At 43.9% G+C, this 18154-nt stretch overlaps 1 protein-coding gene across 7 annotated transcripts in view; it reads left to right on the top strand.

Moving 5' to 3' along the window:
- The window catches only part of mad1l1 (mitotic arrest deficient 1 like 1), a 1079555-nt gene that overhangs the window by 341119 nt on the left and 720282 nt on the right, over nt 1-18154 (top strand). For 6 of the 7 annotated variants that reach the window (XM_059979806.1, XM_059979800.1, XM_059979803.1 and 3 more), the window contains exon 12: nt 10613-10750. The exons of the other annotated variant lie outside the window; for it this stretch is intronic. In XM_059979806.1, coding sequence (XP_059835789.1) covers nt 10613-10750 — 138 coding nt within the window. The remainder of the gene's footprint in view (nt 1-10612; nt 10751-18154) is intronic. 7 annotated transcript variants of the gene reach the window in all.

Here is an 18154-nt window from a genome sequence, read left to right as displayed (position 1 = left end):
CCTATAACAGAGCCAGCCTTTCTAATCAGTTTATAAAGTCTGTTAGCATCACCCATGTTGATGTCATTGCCCCAGCACACCACCACATAGAAGATTGTAATGGCGACAACAGACTGGTAGAATATGGTAGACAATTGTTAAAAAAAAGAGTGTGGAGTATTTCTGGAATGTAATTCTTTTGTGGTTTAAATAACGCTTGCAAGCTCTTGGTTTATTATGTTGGTAAGATTTGTTACCAGCTCTGGGGATTTTATTATTCATTGTTTATTCCATTGCTGCTTCGTGGAGAATTGCTGGTGGAGATGATGGTGGTGTATTCTATGGAGTTTGCACAAATTGTATAACTTAAAGCAATTGCCTCCCCAGATTAATAAAGAAAAATATAGTGAAGACATCTTAGTGGCAGTGAGGTTGTAACAACTCTGACAAGGAAAAAGATACTAATGAAAGATCAATGACCTTAAAAGCTTACTGTTCCATTGCTACCCGATGTATGTGCTTTTTTGCTTTGTGACAATTGACGGGGAGATATTTGGAAATGTAGGTTAATATTGCATGGTTATAATGATGAAATCTGTTTTTATCCCCTGGAGTTGCTGTGTATTTGGCTGCAATTCATGATATATGAGAATCACTGAGAATTATTTGATATAACATTTTTTCCGTCCTGCGAGAAAGCATGAAGGCTCAACTCAGTTGAAAAAGTCTGATGTTGTAGATCATGTCCTGTTCCTTTGTGTGTATTATATTGAAATTCAAATAAATTAGCTATCATCTCATTATTTTTGATGGATTTTAATGTTAGAGTAATTATAATGTTGATGCTGTACCTGATTTTAAAAGGTACCAAGGAAACTCATCAGATAGTTATGGAAAAAGTACTAATCTGACACCTCATATTGTTACTGTTTTCTCTTCTATTTAAAACACTGTTCACTGATCCTATAAAATCATGAAATATGAGGCAAGTCTTGACCATTAAAGAAATTGTTGACTGAGTTGAGAAACATCTGAGTGATGTAAGTGGTGATTGGAAACATTTCCCTCATTTCACTATGCTTTCAGATTGTTGAAATTGTAGGTTTCCACAAATAAAATGAAGTGAGACATTTCATGTTTAATGAAACCCATAGCACATTTTATTGAACTCTGAAACCTAAACACAAAAGCGTGTTAAAAATCTTTACATTACATCATCATGTCAGACTGGTCTCTTAAAGTGAAACCCCAACTCAAATGGCAGTAGTTGTGAATTATGTACATTTCTCCCAATTATGTTACCCTACACAGTGCCCCCCCCCCCAATCCTAGAATTCACTAAAACTGGAGTTGTGAGCCTGTCTGGAGCTCGGATGAGCCATTCGGCTCAAGTCTGTTGTTCCATGGATGGAGGAACAGCAAGTTCTGGCTTGTCCAGAGGTGCATTGACATACTCAGGATCATGTTGTGTCGTGTAATATTGTCACAGTGAAGTACTCCATATCTTGGTGGGCCGGTTTAAAGTGATCTACTGATGCACCATCAATAACTCTCTCTGAGACGTAAAGGCGAGATATCGGCTTTTATTGACTGGAAGAAGGAACAAGCAGTGGTTGACCACCATACTACATCCTGGAGACAGAGAGGCCGGACTCAGACCTCAATCGCCTTTATACAGGGGTCTGTGGGAGGAGCCACAGGAGCAGTCAGCAGGGGCCATGTCCAGACAGGTATATGTAGTTCACCACATTCACCCCCCCTTTGTTTTAAAAAGAGTCCCCATGTGGCGAAGTTTCTTACAAGTATATTTACAGGTTAAGTCTATCAGGTGGTTGAATCTGTCGCTGCGATCTACGTAGCACCGGCTGTGATCTTACAGATGCCGGTAGTGGTGATTGCACAGGTGCCGGTGGTGCTTGCACTGGAGACGGAGGTTGTGCTGGTTCTGGCCTAACAGAATATGTCAGCCCACTAGGCGTCAGTGATCCCTCACGCGTGTGCGAGGCGCCTGGTATATGAGTGTCGTGAGGAGTCTGTGTAGGGCTTGGTGTGTGCGGTGTCACCTTGGGTACAGGGTTCATAGTTACCGGGGAGTGTTCAGGTGTGCTGCTCCTGCGGGCGCCAGGTCGCGGACGGAGACCGTGTCCTCCCGCCCATCAGGTAAGACCATGTAGGCATACTGGGGGTTCGCATGTAGAAAGTGAACCCACTCGACCATCGTGGAGTATTTATTACTTCTCACATGCTTCCGGAGCAGCACTGGCCCTGGGGACGTTAGCCAAACTGGTAGGGTGGTCCCAGTGACAGACTTCCTGGGAAAAGAGAATAGGCGCTCGTGAGGGGTGGCATTGGTGGACGTACATAACAGGGAGCGGATAGAATGGAGTGCCTCAGGGAGGACCTCCTGCCATCGAGGGACCGGCAACCCTTTTGACTTAAGGGCTAAAAGTGTGGCCTTCCACACTGTGGCATTCTCCCTCTCCACCTGTCCATTTCCCCGGGGATTATACCTCGTGATCCGACTAGTAGCAATGCCCTAGCTAGCAGGTACCGGCGCAGCTCGTCTTTCATAAGGAGGACCCTCTATCACTGTGGATATAGCAGGGATACCCGAACAGAGTGAAGAGCTGGCGCAGGGCTTTTTTGATGGACGTGGTAGTGGTGTCGGGGCAGGGGATGGCAAAGGGGAACCGCGAGTACTCGTCGATAATATTGAGAAAATAGACATTGCGGTCGGTGGAGGGAAGGGGGCCCTTAAAGTCAACACTCAGTCGCTCAAAAGGGTGGGTGACCTTGACAAGTTGCACCGTTTCAGGACGGTAGAAGTGCGGTTTGCACTCAGCGCAGATCTGGCAGTCCCTGGTCATTGTCCTGATGTCCTCCAGGGAGTACGACAGGTTCCGGGCTTCCACGAAATGGTTAAATCGGGTGACCCCCGGATGGCAAAGATGTGCATGGTCGAGCTGTGCGCTGGCACATGCTCCCCGGGATAGGGCATCAGGAGGCTCATTGAGTCTGCCAGGCTGGTACAGGATATCATAGTTGTAGGTGGAGAGTTTTATTCTCCACCGCAAAATTTTATCATTTTTGATTTTGCCCCGCTGTTGGTTGCTGAACATGAATGCAACCGAGCGCTGGTCGGTCAGCAAGGTGAACCTTTTGCCGGTAAGATAGTGCCTCCAGTGCCTAAAAGCTTCCACTATGGCCTGGGCTTCTTTCTGCACTGCGGAGTGCCGAATTTCAGAGCCTTGAAGGTTACGAGAAAAGAATGCTACTGGCCTGCCTTCCTGATTGAGGGTAGCAGCAAGTGCGAAATCGGATGCGTCACTCTCTACTTGGAAGGGAATGGACTCGTCCACCGCATGCATCGTTGCTTTGGCAATGTCCCCTTTAATGCAGCTGAAGGCCGCGCAGGCCTCAGCAGAGAGGGGAAAAGTGGTAGACTTGATCAGGGGGCAGGCCCTGTCTGCGTAATGGGGGACCCATTGGGCGTAATAGGAAAAAAAAACCCAGGCACCGTCTGAGGGCTTTGAGAGTGGTGGGAAGAGGGAGTTCTAACAGGGGGCGCATACGGTCGGGATCAGGGCCAATGACCCCGTTTTCCACGACATACCCAAGGATAGCGAGTCGGGTGGTTCCAAACACACACTTGTCCCTGTTATAAGTAAGGTTCAGAGCTTCGGCCACTTGGAAAAATCGTTGGAGGTTGGCGTTGTGATCCGGCCAGTTGCGACCACAGATGGTGATGTTATCCAGATAGGGAAATGTGGCCTTCAGTTGGTACTGGTCCACCATCTGGTCCATTTCCCTCTGGAAGACCGAGACACCATTTGTGACACCAAATAGGATACGGAGGAAGTGATAGAGCCTGCCGCCCGCCTCAAAGGCGGTGTAGGGGCGGTCCTCTGGGCGGATGGGGAGCTGGTGATAAGCAGATTTCAGATCTATTGTTGAGTACACCTTGTACTGAGCTATCTGGTTGACCATATCCGCGATGCGGGGTAGGGGGTACGCGTCAAGCTGCGTGAACCTATTGATGTTTTGACTATAGTCCACGACCATCCTATTTTTCTGCTCAGTCTGAACAACAACCACCTGGGACTGCCAAAGGCTTGTGCTTGGCTCAATGATCCTCTCCCTGAGCAGCCGCTGCACCTCTGACTGAATGAAGGCCCTGTCCCCCGCGCTGTACCTCCTGCTTTTAGTTGCCACAGGTTTACAGTTGGGGGTCAGGTTGGCAAACAGCGATGGGGGAGGGATCTTGAGGGTGGAGAGGCTGCAAGTGGTGTTGGTAGCGCAGCTGTCGGCATGGTGCTGGGCAGGACGTGTGGTTCGGTGTGTGTGTGTGGTCAGTAGCGGGGAATATGGTGAAGTCCCACCAAACTGAGGATTCCTGACAGTGAGTGGTGGGAGGGGCCCGTCATATGCCATAGTCACACTTTCGAGATGGCTCTGGAAGTCCAGCCCCAATAGCACAGGTGCGCACAGTTAAGGCATGACCAGTAGCGCAAAGTTCCGATATTCTGTGCCCTGCACTACCAATGTCACTACACAACCCACCCGGATGGCTGTGGAATGCCACCCAGAAGCCAAGGTGACCCTCTGACTTACCGGCCGTGTTACGAGTCCGCAGCGTTGCACTGTGTCCTGGTCAATAAAACTGTCAGTGCTGCCCGTATCAAACAGGCAGCTAGTCCTGTGCCCCTCCACCAGGATGTCCTTCATTGACCTTGCAAGCTGGTGTGGGGCGCTTTGGTCGAGGGTTACGGTGGCCAGAGTTGAACTGCCGTCTTGGTGCCCGGTAAACACCGGTGGGTTGGGGGTGAGGCAAAGATGGCTGCTCACATCCGGGCATGCAAGATAGCGGCCCCCATGTCTCACACGCAGTGCTGCTCGACCCCGCTCGTGGTTTAAACTTACAGACCTTGGCGAAATGGCCCTTCTTCCGGCAGGTGGAGCAGGGTGCTTCTCAGACCGGGCAGCGTTTTCGGGGGTGCTTTTCAAGTCCGCAGAAGTAACACAGCTCGGGCTTTCGCCTGGCCGCAGCCGTGGTCGGGTTCGGGGAGTTCGTGGAATCACGACTGGCAGCGGCGTTGGTGGATTTGCTCTTGGGAATGGGCGGCAGTGGGGTCTGAGGTGTCCACGGAACCAGCGGGGAATCGCGTGGCTGGACAGTGTCAGCGTTGTGCAGAGCAGCCTCCAGCGTGTCGGCCGTCTCGATCGCCGAGCGTAAGTTAAGATTGGCATTTTCCAGCAGCCGCTGGCGCACATACACTGACCTAATTCCTGTAACAAAGGTGTCTCATACTAGCAGCTCTGCATGCTGTTCCGCCGTGAGCATTTTGCAGTCACAAGTCCTGACGAGTGTCTGTAGGGCTCGGAGAAACTGGGTGCTCGTCTCTGCAGGCTGCTGCCATCGGGTAGCTAAGCGATGTCTTGCGTAGACGGTGTTCACCGGCCGCAGGTATTGTCTTTTGAGGGCGTCCAGTGCCCCTTCGTAGGTCGGCAGGTCCCTGACAAATGAATAAACTTTTGGGGTGACCCTCGAGAGGAGAATTCTGTGCATAACAGCGGGGTCAGTTGCACGAACCTCCTCCAAGTATGAGTGGAAGTATGCAAGCCAGAGTTCAAAGGCAAGAGCTGCTTCAGGGTCTTGGGGGTCCAAATCCAATCTTTCCAGATGTAAAATGGTTTCCATGTTCCTTCTTCCAGTCAATAAAATTGATGCACCAGCAATAACTCACTCTGAGACGTAGAGGCGAGATATTGGCTTTTATTGACTGGAAGAAGGAACAAGCAGTGGTTGACCACCATACTACATCCTGGAGACTGAGAGGCCGGGCTCAGACCTCAATCGCCTTTATACCGGGGTCTGTGGGAGAAGCCACAGGAGCAGTCAGCAGGGGGCGTGTCCAGACAGGTATATGTAGTTCACCACATCTACCAAAACATCTTCAAGTTTATCCCTCGTATCAATGATAAGTCTTTTCTCCTGGTTCTAAACCATGGAACGTGCCATCGTAAGGGGGCCTAAGAGGTTGTTGGTGTGCTTTGTGGTGGATGAAAACAAATAAGGTGGAATGTAGATCAACAGGAACTCAAGAATACTATACACCTTGATAGGTGAAAAGGAATTAAATTTACTGAGGAAGAGGAATGCTGTTGAGAGGCCGACCAGGTAGCGCTGGCGTCAGAAATGAAATCACCTGCACTCATGACAGCTGTGTATATATCAACTCTGCCACAGATGACTTGCAGGTCCTCTTTTGGTACAGTTCTGAGTCCCAGCAGGATCCACAGGAGATGATCGTGCCAATGCTTGTCTGTCTGAGAAGCCCTCAGAGCAGTCTTTAAGGAGCAGTGAAACCGCTCACACAAGCCATTGCAGTGCAGGTGATACACCCTGGTGTGATGTAGCCTGCCAGAGTTCTGGGCCATCGCAGCACAGAGGTCTGAACTGAATTGGTGACCATAGTCAGAGGAAGTATCAGATGTAGTGCCACACCAGGCAACCCAGGTGCTGATGAATGCCTGAACCACACTTGCAGCCATCTTCAATGCTAGAGGGATGAACTCTGGCCACCTAGTGCTACTGTCCACCATGGTAAGAAGGTGCATGAAACCGCGGGACCATATGGAGGGGTGAAGCCTAGGGGCTATTTGACTGGCATACAATTCTGAGATTTTCCATGTTGGCAATCTCAGTCTTCAGTGTTGCCAGCTTATCTGGGTTCAGTCTATGCACGTGGACAGTTGTGGGAATGTGATGCTCGACCCCATGCTTTGTGACTATTGTGGAAAATATGGGCTTGGTGAGGACAAGGAATTCGCTCAGCAGTCAAGTAAACTCACATGTGGTGTTGCATGCGCTTGACAGAGTTGTTGTGGGGAACTTCAGCCAAGATGGAATGGCGGAGCAGACTCGGTGATCTGAATGGCCTAATTCTGCTCCCATGCCTTATAGTCTTACGGTCTTACTGGGTGAGCAGGGTAACAACCCAAAGTCCTTGACATCCACAAGCCGGCAGTTCAAGATGGACTAACAGTTCTTGGGAACACAGGAAATCTGAACCAGGCAGGTGTATACATAGTCACTTTAGCCAGGACACGGTCCCATGTGTAACATCACCCACTGAAGCAGGGCGTCATCCTTCGTGTCTTGTAAGTTTGGATCCTGCTTGCTTTGGTGGCTTCCAGCAAGGTTTCGTTGCTCTTTGCTCTAGAGCAAAGATGCACTCAGCCAGATGGTTTGAGATGTGTCTATTTTAATGCAAAGAGTATCGTAAACAAGGCAGATGAACTTAATGAATACTTTGCTTCAGTATTCATTACAGAAAAGAACCTTGGCGATTGTAGGGATGATTTGCAGCGGACTGAAGAGCTTGAGCATATAGATATTAAGGAAGAGGATGTGCTGGAGGTTTTGGAAAGCATCAAGTTGGATAAGTCACCAGGAATGGACAGGATTTATCCCAGGCTGCTGTGGGAAGTGAGGGAGGAGATTGCTGAGCCTCTGGCGATGATCTTTGCATCATCAATGAGGATGGGAGAGGTTCTGGAGGATTGGAGAGTTGTGGATGTTGTTCCCTTATTCAAGAAAGGGAGTAGAGATTGCCCAGGAAATTATAGACCAGTGAGTCTTACTTCGGTGGTTGGTAAGTTGATGTAGAAGATCCTGAGAGGCAGGATTTAGGAACATTTTAAGAGGCATAATATGATAAGGAATAGACAGCATGGCTTTGTGAAAGCTAGGTTGTGCCTTACAAGCCTGATTGAATTTTTTTAGGATATGACTAAACACATTGATGAAGGTAGAGCTGTTGATGTAGTGTAGGATGCTAGATGTAGGATTCTAGCAAGACGTTTGATAAGGAATCTCATGCAAGGCTTAGCATCCAGAACTGGCTTGCCCACAGAAGGCAAAGACTTGTTGTAGACAGGTCATATTCTGCATGGAGGCCAGTGACAGTGGTGTGCCTCAGGTGGTGTGGGACCCCTACTCCTACTCTGCCAAAGGGTCTGTAATGTATTGTAGATTTCTAAGTTGTCAGCAATAGGCGAAGCTGGCAGTACACTCACTTGGGCACCCATGTCACAAAGGAAAAGTCACCCTGGAAAGTTGTCTGTAATGAATAGTAGACAACTCTGGCAGCTGAAACCCATGGGTTCACAGACCTCTGATGCCCTGATGCGCTGGCACTGTCAAAGCTGCACAGTTTGTTGGCGCTTTCCAGCATACCTACCAAAGCGAGCATGGTAAATGCACAAACCTGGCACCATCTGTTACGCAGCTGCGGGCATCCTTCTGTTGTGGGCCTTGCTGACCAGGCTTATCAAGATAGAGAAAGGAGGAGTAATGATGTACCATCGCCTAGCTGAGTGTAGTCATTTTAGCAAGCTCCCTATAGTCCATCGTGTGTGTAATAGCAAGGGTTACTCAAACTGGATCATGCATTTATTGCATAAGCAGTTCTTTAAAAATACAGAGAAGAATGGTGATTTCTCAGGAGAGACACCACGTGGTCCATTAGCATTATCGAGGCTGGGCAAGGAGAGCAACTGCGTGGTGCTTAGACTCTGATAGTCCAAAAGACTGTAAAAGGTGAGTTTTCAGTGATCAGTATTTATCGTGTTCAGGCAGTTGTTCAAGCAGACTCACCACTCTCACAGCTGTGGAATTGCTGAGCAATGCTTCCACACATTAAAATTTGGTGTTGTTGGAGGAGATTTCTCACAGGGCAAACTGGGCCTCAGCTTGTACAACCTGAGTGACAGCATTTTGCTCCCAAAGATCTTTCAGTTTCAAAGCGACTGCATTGGCAGACATGATCCATGCCACTGAAATTGTCGTCGACCATTGGGGTAACCGATGTAGGGTTTCCCAAATAAAATGAAGTGAGACATTTTATGTTTAATGAAACCCCAACTCAATAGTGGTGGTTGTGAATTATGTACGTATCTCCAAAATACATTACCCTAGAGTATTTGTTTACTAATTCTTTCGAAGGACACAGCCTGTAGCTTTCCATGTTATGGTATTTCCAGTATTCATCTACTCAAAAGTAGTATCTGCATTTATCATCCTCTTAGGGACTGTGTTCTAGATTTCAACAGTCCTCAAGGTGACAATCTTTTTCTTAAGTCTCCTCTAAGTCTCCTATCCTATACTTTAAAGCTATGCTTCAGGTTGTAAACATCTCTGCTGAGGACATAAGACTTGCTGAATGTTTCCAGTATATTCTGCTTTCATGTGTTCTGGTTAGATGAAAGCAAGTATCCTGTGTGACACTTCATCTACCTCTGCTGTCTTCAAAGACTGCTTGGACTCTCTCTGTTCCATTGTACTTCATGGTGTCCTACCATACTGTGCATTGTGTGTGTGTGTGTTAGCCTCATTAGTTCTCACAAATGCATCACTCACATTTTACTTTTTAAATTTTTATTTGATGTTGGGTCTGTCCATTTTACTACCTTGTTAATATTGCTGTAGAGCTGAAGATTGTATTATCAACAGCAGGACCCATTATATCAGCTGCAAACTTGCAAATTATATCACCTCTTTAATGTTTATAGCAAAGAGCCGGAATCCCACCACTGGTCCCTGCAAAGGCAGCTGGTCACAGGCATTAATTTACAAAATCAATATTTAACCATCACCTTTTGATTCCTGTCATCAAGTCAGTCTTGGATCTAATTTTCCTGGAATTCCATTGTTTCTGATTATTGGATTACTTTTCCTTGTGGGATCTTCTCAGAGACTTTATTGAAACCCAGTCAGTGCAGTGTGGGTATCCTATAGAACCATAGAACCATAGAACACTACGGCACAGTACAGGCCCTTCAGCCCTCCATGTTGTGCTGACCCATATAATCCTTAAAAAAAAGTACTAAACCCACACTACCCCATATCCCTCCATTTATCTTTCATCCATGTGCCTGTCCAAGAGTCTCTTAAATACCCCTAATGTTTTAGCCTCCACCACCATCCCTGGCAAGTCATTCCAGGCACTCACGACCCTCTGTGTAAAAAAACTTACTCCTGATGTCTCCCCTAAACTTCTCTCTCTTAATTTTATACCTATACCCTCTGGTGTTTGCTATTGGTGCCCTGGGAAACAGGTACTGACTATCCACCCTATCTATGCCTCTCATAATCTTGTAGACCTCTATCAAGTCCCCTCTCATTCTCCTACGCTCCAAAGAGAAAAGTCCCAGCTCTGCTAACCTTGCTTCATATGACTTGACCTGTCAGCCTGTAACCCTTGACAAAGGCAATGTTGCTGCTGGAACTTCGCCATGTATCAAAGTCTGTAAGTCTTATAGACCCCATTTGCCCCCCACCCCCTGAGAATCTACATATTCCAGTTCCATCTCTGACCTAGTCATCGTTCAGCAATGCCATTACCCCTCTGATATTTGGACCTGTTGAGCACACAGAGGAGCGGAGTGACAGATGCACTGGCCTTATCTGAATCTTAAAGGCTTTGTAGGATCACCTTCATAGAACTTTTTGTTCTTTGTAACCCAACATTCCTTGTAACTTACAATTCTCCCAACAAAGTTGTACTTGAAAAGCATTCAAGGAAGAAAATGATATTTCAATGTTCTTAATCCATGCGCTTGATGTGTTCAGGCTCGCGATGGGATGAAATGCATCTTGGATTCCTACGACAATGAGTTGGTTACCAATTATTCACCACAGCTGAACCGGAGGGTTCGTGAAGCAGAGAACATGACCCAAGATCTGCAGGCACATATTTCAGAACTGGAGGTAAGTAATTACTAGCTTGAGCATTTTGGGTCAGACAATCATAGAAGTGACTGAGTTTCCAAACAGTGGGAACTTCAAGGAGTTTAGAATTCTCTTTCAGAATTTTCTTTAACTATGTCATAAATATTTAGAGTCATGAAGTGACAACAGGGAAGTGGACCTTTCATCGCACTATGTTTGCTGATCATGATTTACCCATTTATGCGAATCTTTCAATAATGTTATTCTTCCCATATTCTGTATGTAATACCAAATACTGTATGTAATTAGTTTTGCTACAATAAGTGTATGGGACACTGGAAAGATGTTGAATTTCCCCTTGGGGATGAATAAAGTATCCATCCATCCAGCCAGCCAGCCAGCCAGCCACCCACCTACCTATCCATCTATCTATCCAACTACCCGTGCATTCTACCGTTCATGTAAATAGCCACTTTTCTGTTGGTCAAGGTTGAGCATGGAAGTTGCTTTGCAGCTGTCCATTTGATATGCAAGACAGGGAACTGAATCCAAAGGAATGGTGGAGGCCCAAACAGTTTGACACCAGTGGTATCACGAGTTGCCAGTCAGTATTGAACTCAATGTAGGACTGCCTTTGGGACTGCAGCTCCGAATTTTTCCTCAAGGTTTCTCCATGATTGGGTGTAGCCACAAGGCAGTGGAGGTTTGAGATCAGAGTATTCCTGCTGAATGAGCTGGTATTCACAGCTAGTGAGCCACATTTGCCGGGTGACTGGATTTAACACACTAGTAACCTGCCTTTTCCCCCTTCTTTTATCGGTAGCAATGTTTCTACCGGGCCTAGTAGCTCAGCCACACATGAAGGCCAGGAGCTGGACTTGATTGTCAGAAGCAATTTCAGATGCATGCCATTAAGATAATTTAATAAGGTAGTGGGAGCTTATCCGACACTACATCCCTCAGCTATAACAACCTTAAGGAACCAGTCATTTTACAGTGGCTAATTTAATCTATCAACCTGCAGCTCTTTTAGATAAGGGAGGAAACGGGAATCCTAAAAGGAAATCCACACAGTCATGGGAATAATATTCAAACTCCATCAGAGGGATCAGGATTGAACCTGGGTTGCTGAAGCTGTGGATCAGCAGATTTAGCTGTGCCATAGCACATCCTTCATCATTCGTAAGTGTCGGTTATAGAAAGCTTAGTTTATAATCATCAGAATATTGATGGTCAATATTTAGTGAGAACATCAGAAGAAACATCTTAGCTTACAGCCCGGTGAGAATGTGGAACTTAAAATGCCACGTGGAATATTTGGAGTTAAGGATATAAAAGCATTTAGTGGGAGCCCATAAAAGGTGCATGAGGGAGAAAAGAACAGAAAGAAAAATTGATGAAATAAGATGCCAAGAGTGTGATATGAAGCAAAAACAGAGACATATGCTCATGAACTAAACTGTTTCTCTGCTTTAACTTTCTGATAAGAAATTGTGTTAACATGTAATTATATTTTTGTGCATAATGGCCTGTGTTTTCTGAAGGTTTGCTGTACATTTTGTGTAAGTAGAACCTTCAAAAGATTAATACCTCATAAGGTTTTTAATAAATTATTTTTGTCATGTTTGTAGTTATGAAACATGTTGAGAAATATTTCTTCATGTATACAATCAAACTGTTGAGAAGAAAGATCATGACTGTGTTTTGTATTTGGAAGGAAGTTAATTCAAGAAAGATAGCATCCAATCAGCTGAAAAGCTTTCTTCAGCTAAACCTATTTTGTAATTTAGAACAACCTGATTAGGGGAGGACTGTTTGTATACTTGCATAGAAATTACAATACAAAATTCAAGAAACTGCTGTGGTTAAGAGCTCCCAGTTCCTAAGAGTGAATATCACCAATAGCCTAGTCTGGACCAACTACGTTGAAACCACGGTGATGAAAGCTCACCACTACCTCTACTTCCTCAGGAGGCAAGGAAATTTTGCATGCCACCATCAACCCTTACCAACTGTATTGGTACACTATGGAAAGCATACTGCATGGATGCCTAATGGCTTGTATGGCTACTGCCTCTGCCCAGGACTTCAAGAAGCTGCAGAAGGTTGTGGATGTAGGTCAGCACGTCATAGAAACCAGTCTCCCCTCCTTGAGTTCTGCCTATACTTCTTGCTGCTTCAATAAAGCAGCCAGCATAATTAAAGAGCCTTTAGTCACAGACATGGTCTCTACTCCCCTTCCCATTGGGCAGTAGATACCAAAAGTAGATACCTGAAAGCATGTATTAACATGGTCAGGGGTGGCTTCTACCATACTGTTATAAGACTATTGAAATGTTTCCCCAGTTTCATAAGATGGCCTACTGACCACACGATCTACTTTGGTATGATCTTGCATCTTATTGTCAACTTGCACTGCACTTTCTCTGTAGCTTCTACACTATATTCTGCACTCAGTTCTGGTTAGCTCATTACAGGAAGGATGTGGATACTATAGGGAGAGTGCAGAGGAGATTTACAGGGATGTTGTCTGGATTGGAGAGCGTGCCTTATGAGAATAGGTTGAATAATCTTGACCTTTTCTCCTTGGAGTGACAGAGGATGAGAGGTGATCTGATAGAGATGTAAATGCTAAGATTAGGGGTATTGATTGTGTGAATAGCCAGAGATTTTTTCCCAGGACTGAAATGGCTAACACAAGGAGACATAGTTTTAAGGTGCTTGGAAGTAGGCACAGATGGGATGTCAAGGGTATGTTTTTCACACAGGGAGTGGTGGATGCATGGAATGCACTGCTGGTGATGGTGGTAGAGGCAGGAGATACAATAGGGTTTTTTAAGAGACTCTTGGAGAGGTATGTAGAGCTTAGAAGAACAGAGGGCTATGTGGTAGGATAATTCTAGGCAGTTTCTAGAGTTGATTACATGGACAGCACAACATTGTAGGCCGAAGGACGTGTAATGTACTATAGATTTCTATGTTCTACGTTTTCCTTGTACAATCTCTATGCACACACAATCAATCTGTACGAACACTTATGTAGACAAGCTTTTCACTGTACCTGGACAATAATAAACAAATTACAATAATCTTTCAAATCTAGATCAGAAATTTACTATGTATTTTAGCATATTCAAAATTTGCATGATTTCTGTGATCATTTGTGGTATTTGTATTGAGTTCTGGAATCATATTTAAATCATGCTAGTAATATTCCCTCCTAGCCACTGAACAAATCTGAGGGAACTTGCAAAAACCATACACAACTAGGAATTTTACTTTGGAATAAATTGAATATGCTGTTGATAATACAGATTTAAAAAATACATAATAGAATTGCTTAATCAGGGGAGTGGAATTCTTTTTTGTTAAGATTTTCCACTGGATTTGCTTTGTTTAGGAATTGTGACTTAGTAATCAGAGCTTTGGATCTGCTACAAACACGAGAAAATCTGCTGATGGTGGAAATCCACACAAAGTGCAGTAGGAACTCAGCAGAACAGGCAGCATCTATGGAAAAGAATATAGTTGACATTTCAGGCCGAGTCCCTTCATCAGGACGCTATCTAGCATTTGGATCTGCTAGAATGCTTGTCATTTTAACTGAGCTATCTGTAAAAGCAAATGAGCTTTGTAGATATCCTTACAGTGGTCTCTGCAATTATGTTTATGCATGTAGTACATACAGCAAAAATATCAAATGATGAAGGGGGAAGGTACTTATTAAATCATTTGATTATAATCTTGAGAATACAACCAGGTGAGAAAATTTATGGACTTTCTGTACTTTGAAGTAGAACTTTGTTTTATGTATTGCAGAGCAGATTTAAAGTTGCTATAATTGTTCCAGTTCCCAAGATCACTAGACTTAATAATTATAACCCAGTTCTCAGACTTCAGTAGCTATGAAAACTCTTGAACGTCTGACCTGACTCTTTGACCTACTTTGTCCACTACTAATCTGTCTTGGCCTGCTACAGTTTAAAGCAAACTGCTCAGCTGAGGATGCAGTTAACTTGTATCTTCATATATTCTTGAACATTTGGACTCCTCCAACATCTATTAAGGATCTTGTTTGTAGACTTCAGCTCTGCCTTCAATACTATTGTTCTGGAGTTGCTGCACAACAAGCCATCAGGAATACAACCTTTCTGACAGGATGGAAGTTGTATGTAAGGCTGGGCACATACTTGTTCGATCCATTGTCTATAAACAGAGGCTTTCTCTAGGGCTGTGTTCTTTCACCCTTCCCGTTCTCACTTTATACAAATGATGTACTTCCACAATCAAATCCATTAAAATCTTAAAGTTTGCAGATGATGCAATTGTAATTGGTCTCATTTCTAATAATGATGTGACCTGCTATTCAAGAGAGGTAGACTGTCTTGTAGCTTGGAGTGCTTGTAATGGCTTGGAGCTTAATGCTATCCAGACAGTGGAAATGAGTACAGTTGGTCCTCCTTATGCACAGATTCTACCAACTGTGGATGGGGAAAACCTGGAAGTTCTCTCTCCAGCACTCATTGTTTGAGCATTGAGCAGTGTCTCATTCGGTCACTATTTTGTTTCTGTGAAAAAATGGCTCCTAAAAAGCAATTAAGTGGTCAAAGCAATTCCTCAAAGGCTAAGAGAGAGTGTAAAGTGCTATCTCTTGCTGAGAAAATAGAAATCTTAGATCTTTGGAAAAGTGGCATGTCACTTGCTGAAGTGGTCCTCAGCCCTGAACCTCCACAGATCCTGACTTTAGTATTATTGAGCCTCCTCCAAAGCATCCTTATTCCCTAAACAATACAGTGAAACGACTATTTATAAAGCATTTCCATTGTATTAGGTATTGTAAGTACTGTAATCTAGAGATGATTAAAAGTATTGTTGTTTGAGCGTTGTTCGCCTTGCGTCTCGTTCGTTTGCTACGTCTTGTGAGCAAGAGGAAGGAATTTAAAGCTAGTAAGGGATGGCTGGCTAGCTATGTAAAGCGCTACAACCTTAAGAACTTAAAGATCATGGGAGAATCGGGATTGGCTGATGCCGAAGAGGCATCAGCGTTCCCAGAAGAGCTACGATGGTTGTGTCTGTAGTGAACATGTCCAGACTTTTTTTTCTTGTCATTATTCCCTAAACAATGTAGTATAACAACTATTTACATATTATTTACATTGTATTAGGTATTATAAGTAATCTAGTGATGATTTAAAGTATGCGGGAATATGTGTGTAGGTTATATGCAAATACTATGCCATTTTATATAAGGGACGAGCATCTGCATTTTTTGGTATCTGTGGGGGGTTCCTGGTACCAATCCCCGCGGATAAGGAGGGCTCACTGTATTGACTTCCACTGTCAACCCCCTACCTGTCTCTTTCTACACCTTCATAGATGATTTAACATCTCAGGGCATATCCTGATGAATTTTTACTCAGCTATTATTAAGAGTGTTGTGACCACCTCTGTCATTGTTTGGTTTCCCGCTGCCTGCTCCCTTTCTAAGTCCAGGTTACAGTGAGTGGTTCACTCAGCAGAAGATCATTGGCTATCAGTTATTGACCCTCGAGCGAAGAAAAGAGCTAAAAAAAATTACTGCTAACTCCACCTACCCTAGCAGTCACCTATTCACCAAATTGCTATTAGGGAGACTCTGCAAATCCATCACCATCATCTGTGAAGCTGCTTTCCTACTTCTCAACAAAACTCACTCAGGTATAATACCCTAACTGCCCTTGCACAACATTCTTTCCTGCTCTCCTTGTTTTGTTGATAATTATTGAGTCTGTTCATATGTTCACATTTATTTAAATTTGAATATTAACCTTTGTGCTAATTGTTGATTGCTCATAGCTGTTTGCACTATTGTCTTGGTGGTTGCTATTGTGTTGTCTATTATGATACTGTTCTGTGTTTTATGGTGGGCACCCAACCATAATCAATTTTGGTATGTTTCACATACTGGCAAGAAACTGATTCTGATTCCAGTTACTTGGCACAGATACCTAATTAATATACCATAGTGGGCTCCATTTCATTCATCAAATATTAGATAAGTTCAGATCAAAACTTTTTGTCAATTAGTAATGTTCTTTAGTGTATCCACTATCTCATCACCCCACCTCCTCATTGAAATAAAATGGACAACCTCGTCATTAGATATGTGTCTGTGCCATGAGACTATCTGCCAACTGAATCAATTGTGAAAATTTATGTCAAATATTATTCTTCAATTTTCTACTTTCGATTCTAGAATGATCTCCTTGCTTCATAATTTTTCCCTCTTTTTAAACCGGTATTTCAAACCAACCAGATATTTTTTTAGATCACAGTTTACATCTGTAGATTTCAATCTGTAATATTGAAATTAGTATTATACTTCAGCTTCTTAATGGGAATATTGATTTTTGCATCTGTTTCTCCCACCCAGTGTTATTTAACTGTAGGCTTTCTATAAAAGGCAAGATATTGTTATGCTATTGCAGTCACATTCCTCATGAATTTTAATGTGCCATTCTGTGCATCAAGTGGCTGCAGATGTTATACCCCATTTGGATTGGATTTAGAACCTGTGTTATGTAGGTTTCACTGTTGCTTTAGAGATTACTTCTTTATTCTGGATGATAGTTTGATTCCAGGCATTCCACCAGACTTGCTTGTTGTGCTCTGTGAGGTATTGGGCATGTGTCTACAAGAGTTGTGAGAGAACAGGCAGTGTGCTAAGAGATCTGTTAAATCTCGAAAGGTGGGAAGGTCTGGGTTATAATTCATCCAAATAACCTGTTCATTTTGTTTGAACATCACTTCCTGTACGTAAACTGTATTTTATATCACTTCTGTACGGATTAATTCGGATTTCAACTTGAAGCACAAGTTGCAGAAAGACATCCATATCCAGCCCCTATTTATTTAACATAACAAAGCAAAACCTTTTAACAAGTATTTCTCATTAAAAACCCTGAAAAAAAGCTCTGGCTCAGGTGATTTTTGAGTAAGTGTTTAACTACCTGCCTAGGTTTTTCATAAGCATACGGTGAGGGCAGTAGATATAATCGTAGTTTATAGTTCTTTAGAAATTATATATTACATTGCACTGCTGTCGCAAAACAACATATTTCATGACATCTGTCAGTAGTATTAAACCTGATTCTGATTCTAACTTTGCCATTTATGCCCAAATCTGTATTAAAAACCACTCTCTCAGTGATAGAGGATTGTGAAATGATTCTTAGTCTGTCACAAGGAGGTATGCACCAGTGGCCTGATTTCATTTTCCTGTGTACTTTTGCTCTCAGCTAGATTGGTAGCAAGCAAAATTCAGAATAGGCAGAAACAGCATCAAACCAGAAAATGATTATTCAAATAAGCTATGAAGCACCTTGTCTGCAAATTCTGGGCCTGTATTGAGCATTAAATGTAATTGATCTGAAATGTTAACTAGAGCTACCCATGCCCTCCATC

Source organism: Hypanus sabinus, chromosome 9, assembly GCF_030144855.1.
Source record: "Hypanus sabinus isolate sHypSab1 chromosome 9, sHypSab1.hap1, whole genome shotgun sequence".
Classification (NCBI taxonomy): domain Eukaryota; kingdom Metazoa; phylum Chordata; class Chondrichthyes; order Myliobatiformes; family Dasyatidae; genus Hypanus; species Hypanus sabinus.
Note: the sequence above shows the minus strand (reverse complement) of the source record. Positions and strands in the feature narration are given on the sequence as shown.